The sequence below is a fragment of the Gopherus evgoodei genome, chromosome 3 (genome assembly GCF_007399415.2).
Source record: "Gopherus evgoodei ecotype Sinaloan lineage chromosome 3, rGopEvg1_v1.p, whole genome shotgun sequence".
Taxonomy (NCBI): Eukaryota; Metazoa; Chordata; order Testudines; family Testudinidae; genus Gopherus; species Gopherus evgoodei.
Window position 1 is genome coordinate 93,857,225 of NC_044324.1, and position 14,631 is coordinate 93,871,855.

Genomic DNA, 14,631 nt, shown 5'->3' on the forward strand with positions numbered 1-14,631 from the left:
CTGGGGGTCCTGTCAGGGGGCAGGAAGTGGTTAGATAGCCATGGGAGTCTGGGGGAGTCTGTCTGGAGGTGGGGGTGTGGATAAGGGTTGGGGCAGTCAGGGGACAGGTAGGGTACTAAGGCAGCAGTCAGGGGACAAGGGGCAGAGAGGCTTAGATAGGGCATGGGGTCCCAGGAGGGGGTAGTCAGGACAAGGAGTGGGAGGGGGAAGTCACCCAGCCCTTTGCCTGAGCCTTGCACCCCCACACTCCCTCCAGGCTCCTGCCCTGATCCCTGTACCACCCAGTCCTCTGACTCCTTCATCCCCCTGCATGATCCCAGCCCTGACTCTGGCACCCCCACACATACCAAGCCCACCTACCCTGACACCTGCACCCCCCTCACATAAGCCTAGCTCTCTGCCCTGACTCTTGCACTCTGCCATCCCCATCCCCCCTCCATCCCATGCACCCCGCACATCCCCATCCCTACCCTGAGCACCAAATGGGAGCTCCTGCACCCCTCACACCAAATGGGAGCTGCCCAGGTAAGTGTCCCCACACCCAAACCTTCTGCCCCAACCCTGAGCCCCCTCCCTCATTCTAGCTCCTGGCCAGACCCTTCTCCCCCAGCCTTGTGCTCGGTCCACTCCCACCCTCAGCTCAGTGCAGAGAGAGGAAGAGAATGGGCCAGAATCAAGGAGAAGGTAGGTACCCACTGTATGTGGGCAGGGCCGGGACCCCAGACCGGCAGCGGACTGAGAGGTTCGGCAGCTGTGATCCTGGCTGGCAGGAGCTGGCAGATGGGACCCCTGAGTGGCAGTGGGCTGAGCTGCTCAGCCCACTGCTGGCCTGGGGTCCTGGCTGCTAGCCCCGCACAGCCTGCTGCTGGTCTGGGGTTCTGACTGCCAGACCCTTCCCAGCTGGGGTCCCAGCTGCAGGCCCCACTCAGCCCACTGCTGGCCTAGATGAACAGAACCCCAGACCGGCAGCGGGCTGAGCAGGCCGGCGGCGTAAGATCAACATTTTTATTTAAAATTTTAAATGAAGCTTCTTAAACATTTTGAAAACCTTGTTTATTTTACAGTACAATACTAGTTTCGTTATATAATATATAGACTTCTAAAGAGAGACCTTCTAAAAACATTAAAATGTATTATCAGCACGCGAAACCTTAAATTAGAGTGTATACATGAAGACTCGGCACACCACTTCTGAAAGGTTACCGACCCCTGGTCTATAGCTAAGCACTGAGGTACAACCGCATCTGCTCCAACCCCTCAGACAGAGACCAACACCTACAAAATCTTCACCAAGGATTCTCAAAACTACAATACCCACATGAGGAAATAAAGAAACAGATCAACAGAGCCAGATGTGTACCCAGAAGCCTCCTACTGCAAGACAAGCCCAGGAAAGAAACCAACAGAACTCCACTGGCCATCACATATAGCCCCAACTAAAACCACTCCAATGCATCATCAGGGATCTACAACCCATTCTGGACAATGATCCCTCACTTTCACAGACCTTAGGTGGCAGGCCAGTCCTTGCCCACAGACAACCTGCCAACCTGAAGCATATTCTCACCAGTAACTGCACACCGCATCATAGTAACTAACTCAGGAACCAATCCATGCAACAAACCTTGATGCCAACTCTGCCCACATATCTACACCAGCGACACCATCACAGGACCCAACCAGATCAGCCACAACATCACTGGTTCATTCACCTGCACGTCCACCAATGTAATATACGCCAGCATGTGCCAGCAATGCCCCTCTGCTATGTACATTGGCCAAACTGGACAGTCCCTACGTAAAAGGATAAATTGACACAAATCAGATATTAGGAATGGCAAGATACTTAAACCTGTAGGAGAACACCTCAGTCTCCCTGGACACACAATAGCAGATTTCAAGGTAGCCATCCTGCAGCAAAAAACTTCAGGACCAGACTTCAAAGAGAAACTGCTGAGCTTCAGTTCATCTGCAAATTTGACACTGTCAGCTCAGGATTAAACAAAAACTCTGAATGGCTAGTCAACTACAAAAGCAGTTTCTCCTCCCTTGGTGTTCACACCTCAACTGCTAGAAGAGGGCCTCATCCTCCCTGACTGATCTAACCTTGTTATCTCCAGCCTGATTCTTGCTTGCATATATATACACACCTGCCTCTGGAAATTTCCACTATATACATCCGACGAAGTGGGTATTCACCTACGAAAGCTCATGCTCCAATATGTCTGTTAGTCTATAAGGTCCACAGGACTCTTTGCTGTTTTTATGAAGGATTTTCTCTGTTTTTTCAAAATAGGTCCAGTCCAAAGACTTCTTAATCAGATCCAATCCTTTTTATGATTAAAGGCACATGCTTCCCATACTTGTTTTACCTAGGGATATTTACTAAAGTTCTGATCTGTACATGGGTACGTGTGAAAGTCATTTTTTAAATCCACTTCTTTGCCACACTAGCACACTGTAGATGCCTCCAATGCTTGAATTTATAATCTTTGATGATAAAGCAGGGCATCTAAAACAAAGTTATCATAGCCAAAGTACATAATATAAAGAATAATGCACAAATACTGTAATTACTGTAGGCAATCAAATTTCTAAAAATGCAAATATCACACTTACAGTTTCCATCCCCTCTGAGAGCTCTTCTTCTGGGTTTTGAAGTCTGGTTATAAGAGCTCCATTTCGAAGGCCTGTGGATTGAAGCCGGGCTATCACTGACTAAAAAAAAAAATTATCTTGAATAAATTAACATTTAAAATTGCTTTTGTGATCTGAAAAAATCCTTCATGTGTTTGAAAATTATAACTTGGTATTTATATATTGCCAGTATACACCACATTGCCCAGTAGTACAGCCAGGGGCCCTGTTACATATTCAGTAGAGTTCCCATTGGATGTTCAGGGGGCTAGACCATGCAGAAACCTTTTATTCCAGCCCTAACCTTCTTGCCTCTCCTCATGAAATGCGTCCCAGACTTGTAAATGGTCTAGAGCTGGGGAGGGATAGATAATATTGCAAAGGCTTTCTGCTCATTAGGGAGTGGGTGAGACCTGTATGCAAAGGGTTTTCATGGTGTGTTACAAAAGGAGTGAGAAGAGAATTGAAATGATTTCCTTTCGTGATCAGAATCTGTTTATAGACCTGGCAGTTAGTACAAGTTTGTTATTCATTAAGCAAAAATACATTGAAAAAGAAGCCTGTCAATGAGAATTAACTGATATTACAATGTATGTAAGATACAGGCTCCTGTCCTAGGTACAGGAAGTATGCATGCAAATATTCTTGAGATCAAGAAAGCAAATTTTGCCATGATGAGCATATAATGAGCTTTGCCATTATTCAGGGGTGGGCAGAAACAGAGTGTGGGTATTATTGCATAACCAGATGATCTTTAATATATTAATTCATATTGAATCTCTATTTTACTGTTTTGATATAAATTTGGGACCCAATTCTGCAAACACACACGTGCTCAATTTTATTAAGTAAAAAAGTAATAAAATTAAGCACACCAAGTCAAGTAGTAAAGTTATGCATATGTATAAGTGCTTACTGGAGCATGGTCCTAATTTGTATTCAGGGGAGTGAGAATATGGTGAAATGGCAGTGATGGAGTACTGTCCATGAGGTTGAAGACACTTCCATCTTTTTCTTTACATCTCCTCCTCGCTGCCCCATGTTGCAACAACCACCCGTCTGGCTGAAGCACAGGACAGGACTCCCATCATTGCTCATCAACACTTTTTAGTTAGGAGGAAAGTTGGTTATAAAGTGACATGAGAATTTAACTTCAACTACAGGGGCTAAGCACACAGACTCCGTAGAACTTCTGGGAAATGGAAAATACCATCCAGAAATGTAATCCATGTCTCGCTTTGCAATGCTAAGCAATGCCACAATGCCATTAAAAATGGCTGAATTATTTTTTAGGTTAAGCTATGCTAAACTAATTCTGTAAAATATTGTATTGAATAATAATTGAAAAACATTTGTAAAGTATAATCCCATTTATCCAAAATTTCCACATTAACTGAATCCCTTTCTTGTCCCCTATATATCTCATGCTGGGGGACAAGGAAGGGATTTCGATAATGCAGAGGTTGAGATAATAGACCGGTGACTTCTGGACTGCAAGGAGGAAGAAATCCATGGTATGCCCACATCTTAAAACCGCGTGCAGATGTGGTCACCCCATCTCAAAAAATATATATTGGAATTGGAAAAGGTTCAGAAAAGTGCAATAAAAATGATTAGGGGTATGGAACAGCTGCCATATGAGGAGAGACTAATAAGACTTGACTTTTCAGCTTGGAAAAGAGATGATTAAGGGGGGAATATGATAGAGGACTATAAAATCATGACTGGTATGGAGAAAATTAATAAGGAAGTGTCATTTACTACTTCTCATAACACAAGAACTAGGAGGTTACCAAATGAAATTAATAGGCAGCAGGTTTAAAATAAACAAAAGGAAGTATTTTTTCTCACAACACTCAGTCTGGAACTTCTTGCCAGAGGATGCTGTGAAGGCCAAGACTATAACAGGGTTCAGATAAGCTCATGGAGGATAGGCCCATCAATGGCTATTAGCCAGAATGGACAGGGATGGTGTCCCTAGCCTCTGTTTGCCAGAAACTGGGAAATGGGTGACAGGGGATGGATCACTTGATGATACCTGTTCTGTTCATTTCCTGTGGGACACCTGGCATAGACCACTGTCAGAAGACAGGATATTGGGCTAGATGGACCTTTGGTCTGACCCAGTATGGCCGTTCTTATGTAAGACAAGCCCCAGGCAATGGTAGAGGCAACCCTGCTGCTGAATGGCTCCTGCAGCAATGCAAGGGACCCTCTGCAGCCCAGATGTCATAGGAGGGAAGGAATGGGGCTGTGACAATGGAGCTGCAGAGGGCTCCCTGCTCTGCTGCAGGGCTGCTGACACCCAGCCCCTTCAGGTGCAAGGAGGAGGGAAGGCTGTAGTCCTGGCAGGGAAGTGTAAACGCTGGCTGGGGGTCTCTGCTCTGCTCTACACCTTGCGCCTACAGGAATTGGATATCACTAGGTCTGTAGCAGTACAGGGAACCCTCTGAGGCCCGCTGTCATGCGAGTGAGTGATCAAGGCAGAACAGAAATCCCAGGTTAGGACTACCAGGAAGAGGAAGACGAGCTCCCAGCTATGGGGCAGGCCCCCCGCTGCTGAATGATTCCTCCCTTCTCCATTATCCAAACTCTCAATTATCCAAATAAAATCTAATTCCCCTCGGGCTAACTGGATAATCAAGAGTATAATGTAAATGCCTTTATAACTTCATCCATGCTAATAATGGTGTTTGTCAATTTAACAAATTATATTAAATGATGACTATGATCACCTGATGCAACATGATATGCCTTGTTGCTAATATATGGAATGTTTAGTAAGCATAATCAGATTTCTTTTGGGAGTAACAAGTGGAACAGGCATCCCAAAGAAGTTATTTTCTAGCAATAGCATCATGAGTTATAGAGCAATAATGTTGCCAATATCATCTTAATAGAGATGATAGCTACAGCACACAGGTTCTTTTCTAGTGTAAATTGTCTTAGTTTATGTGCAGCATACTTACTGCAAAGTGCTCATTTGGGTGCTTATTTCCATCCAGTTCAATAAGATACTGAGAATCTTGCTCAGCCATCATATCCTGTATGTTTAAGAAAAAAGACACACATACACCCTTTAACTGAGTATGACCAACCAATTAATGACATTGGGTCTGATCCTGTTCACACTGAAGTCAGTAGCAAAACTCACATGAATTCCTATGACAGTAGGATTCAGTCCATAGATGAAAAACAAACAGCTTTTAGACTGCATGACTAAAAGTCATGGGTATCAATCCAAAGGCTTCTGGAAAGGAACTTCTATTCTAATACTGAAAATTAAATATCATGAACATCTCAAAATTATAGTTACAGTGAGGTCATAGGTCAAATAAAAAATCATAGATCAAGCCCAACATATTTTTAAGTATCTAGAGAAAATAAGCTTAAAGATGGTATGACCTTCAACTCCTAATAGTCTCTGATATAACTTTCTGCCCATAGTAGTCTAGGCTGCCAAGGCTGAGAGTTCTAATTGTCCTTAAGTTTATCAGATGAGTCATGGACCTCACTGCCTGGAGACCAGAGTTCTAAACCTGGTCCTGACACTGAATTTCTATGGGAATTTGAACAATTTACCTTTCTTAGCCTCAGTTTCTTCATCTAGAAAATGGGGATAATTATGTTTATCTACTTCATAAGGATGTTGTGAGGCATACATAAACAATACTTGTCAAGTGCTAACTACAAAATATTGTTGCCCCTTGACCAGACTAGTTGGTCAATATTTGGGGCATTGCTAGGTTGTTTCTATCATCAGTGTATCTTCCTGATGGAGTCAGGTGTTTCTTTGGTGCAATCGTGTTTATTTACAAAGAAGGTATACAAAGTCCTGTTTCCCTGAACGCAGCATAAACAAACAAGAGTCAGTTTCCTTGCTTCACAATTTCCATGCCTACCTTTCCAGCCACTACTCTGCCCAAAAGAAGCTCTTTCACTTAGATTCCTCTCAGGGCCAAACTGACACTGCTTTTCTGGCTCTCTCTTGGCTTTCTGCATGTGACCACCACAGAAACACACAGCTACAACCAAAGAATGTCCCAGCCAATATGTTTCCAATGACTTCCAGGACAACAGCAATGAAACAGGAGGAGAAAGATCTGTTGGGAACTGTGAGGAGGAAGGTGGCAGAGAGAAGAGGAGAGACCTATTGGAGACTGAGTGCTGCAGGGGCCTCTTCAATAGTGAGGGTAGCTGTACTTCACATACTTCCCTATCTGGAATTATAGAAATAACCTTAGTGTATGTAATGGAATATTAAACTGTATTATACTGTTATGCCACTAGTAGACCATGTGTAAAATACCATTTTAAAAGTTAATCTTAGCCATACCTGGCAGTGTATAAAATGATCTTATGATGAGCACATCTGATGTGCACAAGCAAGCTATGTAGACATTCCATATCAGGTACAGAAGTACATGACATGGTGTCAGAAGTAAACTAAGAACAGAAACAGGAGGAAAACAGCAATAAAGGTTGCACATGGAAGGAACAAAGCAACAGAGATTGCAGGATCTCATCAACATACCACTCTTCAGTGCCCCAGAGCACTTTAGCTTTGACAAACCGTCAGAATGGACTGACTAGACACAATATATTGCCAGATTTCTCATTGCTACCAAGCTCCACAAGGAAACTAATGACACATAGCAGGGATCCGCAACCTTTGGCATGCAGCCTGTCAGGGAAATCTGCTTGCGGGCCGGGCTGGTTTGTTTACCTGCAGCATCCGCAGATTTGGCTGATCACAGCTCTCACTGGCTGCAGTTCACCGTTCCAGGCCAATGAGGGCTGTGTGAAGCGGCGCGGGCTGAGGGATGTGCTGGCCGCCACTTCCTGCAGCCCCCATTGGCCTGGAACGGTGAACTGTGGCCAGTGGCAGCTGCGATCGGCCAAACCTGCGGACGCTGCAGGTAAACAAACCGTTCCAACCCATCAGCGGATTTCCCTGACAGGCCGCATGCCAAAGATTGCTGATCCCTGATATGCAGGTATCTTCTTTAATTTATGCTATGGGGAAGCAAGCAGAGCATATAGTTAAATCCCTTGACTTTACTGAAGACAATCACAAAGATGACTGTGAAAGGATTCTGGCTATGTTTGATGCATGCTCTCTTTACCACAGAGAAATGTGGTTTATGAAACAGCGTGTCCATCAGAGAATTCAAGAGCCAGGGGAAAATGTTGAATGTTTTATAAGAGATCGGCATACATTGGTTGAAAACTGCAGGAATGCAAAAAATGAAAATACCAGAGACAGGCTGGTTACTGGGTTAACAGATAAAAATATTTCAGAGTAGCCATAACTGAAGAGAGATTTAACACTAGGCACAGCTATGCTGAGAGCAAAGAAGTCTGAGCTGGTGAAACAGCAAAACCTAGAGCAACCTGACAAACTTGAAAAACCTGAAACTAGCTTAGAATCTGTAAAGAGACAATTGAGTGTTAAACGTCACTAGCATAAAACCCCTGAGGCAAGGAACTCCCAGGCTAAGAGGAACAAATTCCAGCCTGCAGGCACAAGGAGTGGAAAAAGTCACATAATGAAACATGTCCAACCAAAGACACACAATGTCATAAATGCATGAAATATGGACATTTTGGAGCTGTTTGGCACATGAAAGCAGGCAGGGAATTGACTCATATTACAGACAATCAAGAGCCATTGTTTCTGGGATCTATCACTTGTGATGACATACACTCTGCCTGGAGAATGAAACTGAATATTCATGGCAAGGCTATTGACTTTAAAATTGACTCAGGAACTCACATCACAGTGATCACAGAAGGGACTTACAATCACCTTTAACCCCTGTCAAACAGATAGCTAAGGGTTAATGTCTCTTTCACCTGGAAAGGAGTAACCTGAAACACCTGACCAGAGGACCAATCAGAAAACAAGACTTTTTCAAATCTGGGTGGAGGGAAGTTTTGGATGCGAGTTTTTTGTTCTTTGTCTTGTGTCTGTGCCCTCTCGGCTCTGAGAGTGATCTTTCTGTCTCCTGCCTTTCTAATCTTCTGTTTTCAAGTTGTAAGTACAAAGATAGTAAGACAATATGTTTATATTGGGTATTTTTTGTATTTACATGTGTGTAGTTGCTGGAGTGTTTTGAATTGTATTCTTTTTGGATAAGGCTGTTTATTCTCTTTTTTTTCCTTAAGCAATTGACCCTGTATTTGTCACCTTAATACAGAGAGACCATTTTTATGTATTTTTTTTCTCTCTTTTTAAGACGTGTTGGAGTTTCTTAGTGGGGACTCCAGGGAATTGAGTCTGCAGCTCACCAGGGAATTGGTGAGAGGAAGAAGTCAGGGGGAAAATCTCTTTGTGTTAGAGTTACTAAGCCTGACTTTGCATACCCTCTGAGGTGAGGGGGGAAGAGAGATTAGCTCTCCCGGTACTTGTGTTTCCAGGACTGGAAACAGGGAGGGTAGAGTCCCTCTGTTTAGATTCACGGAGTTTGCTTCTGTATATCTCTCCGGGAACCCAGGGAGGGAACACCTAGAGGGGAGGAGGGGGAAGGGAAATGGTTTATTCCCCTTTGTTGTGAGACTCAAGGAATCTGAGTCGTGGGGTCTCCCAGGGAAGGTTTTGGGGAGACCACAGTGAGCTAGGTACTGTATAAATCCCTGGCTGGTAGCAGCTTTACCAGGTCCAAGCTGGTAACTAAGCTTGGAGGTTTTCATGCTAACACCCATATTTTGGGCGCTAAGGTCCAGATCTGGGAAAAAATGTTGTTATGACAACCCCTTCCAGAGCTGATGTTGCCTGACACAGCTCTGACTAATCTTGGAGTTATTCTGAACTTTCTGGACCAGTTGACCACAGAAACTTATAGAGACAAAAGCTTTGCATTCAGAGGTATGTGATCAAAGGATCAGAGACCAGTGACCTTCTCAGCTGCAGCATATGTGATCGAGACCAACAGTGGAGAGTTCAACAGAAACTGTTGAAACCTACAGCTTGTTCCTCAGAAAGAACAATCAACAGAGCAAACCATACCGATGCAGAATAAGATGACAATTCCAAACCAACCACAGGCAGTCATTGCAACTAATGAACAGCCAGATGACCAAACTGTTATGTTTGAATAGTAAAATTAGAAAAAGAGCATGATTCAGAGACACTTAACAGACTGATATGTACTGAACTTCAAAGATAGCATGATAGCGTAAATATTGTAAATGGTAGGAAAGTAGAAATTAAAGGGGGAGATGTAATGGAATGCTAAACTGTATTTTACTGTTTTGCCTATTGGAGACACTGTGAGTAAAAGACCTTATGTAAAGCTAATCTTATCTGGATGTTATGATGAACACAGCTGGTGTGTATAAGCAAGGTCTGTAGCCAGTTGACATTTGGTAAAATACCCAGACTGCATAAAAATTATATAAAAACAAATGTTAAAAAATGATCTTCTAGTGTACACAACAATATTACTTTGTGCTGTTCTTACCTCTAGAGGATATAGCATGGTATCCTTATAGAGATTTACCCTGGCTTCTGCATTTTCCAAAAAATCTTCAGGCCTCTGCACCAAATGCGGCAAAATATCTGACAACATGATTGCATCCGCTGCTGCCTAAAGTAAAGAAAATAAATACTTTACTTCAGGCCCTGTAATAATAAATGCACTAAACCAAAGCCGACTAGATTGAAAAGACAAGAGATAGAACCCTACTACTCTTTGTGTGTGGCAGAGTAATTTAAGGAGCCCTCTTAGGATTCCCCTAGTTGATAGTGATCCACCAGCTAACTTGGTAAGCGGATTTCCTGGGGATGGGAGGAGTTCTAGATACCTCTGGCCAACATCATAAGGCAGTGCACTCTAAAGGCATCCCAGGGGAAAGGGAATGAACGGGCCCCAGGATGAGGTGTAGGATCTATGCTTGCTTCTCCTCCCCCAAAGTGTATGGTACACTCCTCTGCTGCACCTGAACATTCAGCCCTTAGTATTCTCTACAAATATCTAGATGATATTTTCACCTTTAAAAATGTTGCACTGTCTCCCTAAGGTCTTGTCCAGAGTAGGAAGAAAGATATTTTAATCAGCATGTTAGCTAATATTTATTGATGGGATACATTAAAAAAGAAAGTATGGTAGTAAGAGAACGGAAAAGTAAATGAGAGGAGGAATGAAGTTGGAAAATATTGAGGAGCTAGAGAACATAATGAAGTGAAAGGATAAGGGGGAGAAGGAAGAACAAAGGAAAAGAGAAAACAGACCTTGTAGATAATATAGAAATAGTGGCGTGAAGAAAGGAAGACAAAGAAGGAGAAAATTCAGTGAAAGGGATGTAATAAGTTAAGCTTTTAAAAAAATTTAAAACAAAGTTGAGTGTCAATTTTTTAACAACTAAATATAGGGCACAATAAACAATACACAACTATTTTATTCCTTTAAGCTTCACGGTCATGGCCTGGAAGCATGTCAGCATAGATATTTTTCATCTTGGTAGGTGTCAGATAAATGTTTGGAGCCCTGTCAAAAATAAATTCAAAATAGGCCCCAAGTATATTTTCCTCTTCCCTTTTTTGTCACCCTTTAATCCGTTTTCCACTTCTATGGATTTTATCTTTACTCATTAAGTTATCTGTATATATTACATTGCAAGCTTCTTGAAGTAGGGACCTTGTCACATTTACATCTGTAAAGCAACTTGTACACTTGTAAAAAGAACAGGAGTACTTGTGGCACCTTAGAGACTAACAAATTTGAGCATAAGCTTTCGTGGGCTACAGCACACTTCAATCGGATGCATGCAGTGGAAAATACAGTAGGAAGATACATATATACACAGAGAACATGAAACAATGGGTGTTACTATACACACTCTAACGAGAGTAATCAGTTAAGGTGAGTTGTTACCAGCAGGAGATAAAAAAAACTTTCTGTCGTCATCATGAATAGGTCGGAGTACGAACAAGAGGCTGCTAGGCAGCTCTCCAACACCACATTCTACAAGCCATTACCCTGTGATCCCACTGAGGGTTACCTAAAGAAATTACACCATCTGCTCAAGAAACTACCTGAAAAAGAACAAGAGCAAATCCGCACAGACACACCCCTAGAATACCTCTGGTCAGAGTTCTATCTGCTACCCAAGATCCATAAACCTGGAAATCCTGGATGTCCCATCATCTCAGGCATTGGCACCCTGACAGCAGGACTGTCTGGCTATGTAGACTCTCTCCTCAGGCTCTACGCTACCAGCACTCCTAGCTATCTTCAAGATGCTACTGACTTCCTGAGGAAACTATGATCCATCGGTGATCTTCCTAAAAATACCATTATTGCCACTGTGGATGTAGAAGCCCTCTACACTGACATTCCACACAAAGATGGATTACAAGCCATCAGGAACAGTATCCCCGATAATGTCATGGCAAACCTGGTGGCAGAACTTAGTGACTTTGTCCTCAACCATAACTATTTCAAATTTGGGGACAACATATACCTTCAAATCAGTGGCACTGCTATGGGTACCCACATGGCCCCACAGTATGTCAACATTTTTATGGCTGACTTAGAACAAAGCTTCCTCAGCTCTCATCCCCTAACACCCCTGCTATACTTGCGCTACATTGATGACATCATCATCTGAACCCATGGAAAAGAAGCCCTTGAGGAATTCCACCATTATTTCAACAATTTCCACCCCACCATCAACCACAGCCTGGACCAGTCCACACAAGAGATCCACTTCCTGGACACTACAGTGCTAATAAGCGATGGTCACATAAACACTACCCTATGCCGGAAACCTACTGACTGCTATACTTACCTACATGCCTCCAGCTTTCATCCAGACCACACCACACGATCCATTGTCTACAGACAAGCTCTATGATATAATTGCATTTGCTCCCACCCCTCAGACAGAGACAAACACCTACAAGATCTCTATCAAGAGTTCTTACAACTACAATACCCACCTGCTGAAGTGAAGAAACAGACTGACAGAGCCAAAAAGAGTACCCAGAAGTCACCTACTACAGGACAGACCCAACAAAGAAAGAAACAGAAGGCCACTAGCTGTCACCTTCAGCCCCCAACTAAAACCTCTCCAGCGCATCATCAAGGATAACCTATCCTGAAGGAGGATCCATCACTCTCACAGCTCTTGGGAGACAGGCCAGTCCTTGCTTACAGACAGCCCCCCAACCTGAAGCAAATTCTCACCAGCAACCACAGACCACACAACAAAAACACTAACCCAGGAACCTATCCTTGCAACAAAGCCTGTTGCCAACTCTGTCCACATATCTATTCAGGAGACACCATCATAGGACCTAATCACATCAACCACACTATCAGAAACTCATTCACCTGCACATCTGCCAATGTGATGTATGCCATCATGTGCTAGCAATGTCCCTCTGCCATGTACATTGGCCAAACCAGACAGTCTCTACGTAAAAGAATAAATGGACACAAATCAGACATCAAGAATTATAGCATTCAAAAACCAGTTGGAGAACACTTCAATCTCCCTGGTCACTCGATTACAGACCTAAAAGTTGCAATATTACAACAAAAAAACTTCAAAAACAGACTCCAACAAGAGACTGCAGAATTGGAATTAATTTGCAAAATGGACACCATTAAATTAGGCTTAAATAAAGACTGGGAGTGGATGGGTCATTATACAAAGTAAAACCATTTCCCCATGTTTATTCCCCCCCCACACACACACTTTCTCACAAGTTCTTGTCAACAGCTGCAAATGGACCATTTTGATTGCCACTACCAAGTTTTTTCCTCTCCTGCTGGTAGTAGCTCACCTTAACTGATCACTCTCATTAGAGTGTGTATGGTAACACCCATTGTTGGCTGTAGTCCACAAAAGCTTATGCTCAAATAAATTTGTTAGTCTCTAAGGTGCCGCAAGTACTCTTGTTCTTTTTGCGGATACAGACTAACACAGCTGCTACTCTGAAACTTGTACACCTGTGGCACTAAATAAATAATACTATAAATAGTGAAGAACAAAATAAGGTACAGACGCTCTCTGGGTTATGCAAACCTGACATGCAAATCCACACTTACGGAAAAAGTTCTGTTAGCTAGAAAGTGTGTGTGGGTGGTGTTTGTTTATTTTTTGGGGGGAGGGGGAACGATGGACGTAATGATTGGGTATACGTTCCCAACTTACGCAAAGTTTAAGTTATGCAAGGCATTCCGGAATGGAACAGTTGCGTAAGTTGGAGAGCGTCTGTACAATCTACCAAGGCCCAGAGCCAACAAAGCACTTAAAATACTTGTCCAGTTACATAACTATTATTTAATATTTGCATTTCATTACTGTCTAGATGCTTATTAAAAGTATGCAGGAACTACAGATGTAAACAGCTGGACTCAGTTACACAAAGCTCTCATCCATGCAGAATTTTGTGTATTTTCTAGCTATTGTGGTAAAAATATTGAGTTAATTTTTCATTAATAACCAAAAGGCAAAGAAAACAAGACTGACCTTATTAGTTGACATTTGTTTCATTAGCTAAACACACACACGATTTTGCAGCAATTTACATTTTTATACATATAGAGTGAAAGTTAGCTCTCAAGTTAAGTCTTAAGAAAGACTGCAGTGGAACAATATCCCACCCTAGTCAGGAAGGAGCTAAAGAGCTCCACGGGGCACAATCAGCATGAACTCTGAGCACCTGTGCAGCCTGTCAAACCTGGAGAGGGGCAGCTCTTTAAAAGAGAGCATCTAAACCCCGTACATGGTGGCAGGCTGGCTGAGGCTTGAACTGGAGAGAGACTATGGGGCAAGTGCTGAGCGGGCTGGAATTTGGAGTTGATGCATGCTGGGACTGAGGTAGCTGGTGGCAGGCTGCAGGCTGAAGATTGGGCTGGGGCTGAATGCTGGTATCTGGCTGAAGATGGTGAGGCTGGATTGTCGGAACAGTCGGGATAGAGGGCTAAGGTTGGACCCCAGCTGCAACAATGCATGATGGAGATCTATTGATAGAATGTCCAC

At 43.1% G+C, this 14,631-nt stretch overlaps 1 protein-coding gene across 8 annotated transcripts in view; it reads right to left on the bottom strand.

Annotated features, from left to right (window-relative positions):
- AK9 (adenylate kinase 9) overlaps positions 1-14,631 on the bottom strand; it is a 253,414-nt gene that overhangs the window by 203,585 nt on the left and 35,198 nt on the right. For all 8 annotated transcript variants that reach the window (XM_030556086.1, XM_030556085.1, XM_030556087.1 and 5 more), the window contains 3 exons: positions 10,101-10,226; positions 5,607-5,681; positions 2,620-2,718 (listed from right to left, as the gene is read on the bottom strand). In XM_030556086.1, the coding sequence (XP_030411946.1) occupies positions 2,620-2,718; positions 5,607-5,681; positions 10,101-10,226 (300 nt within the window). The remainder of the gene's footprint in view (positions 1-2,619; positions 2,719-5,606; positions 5,682-10,100; positions 10,227-14,631) is intronic.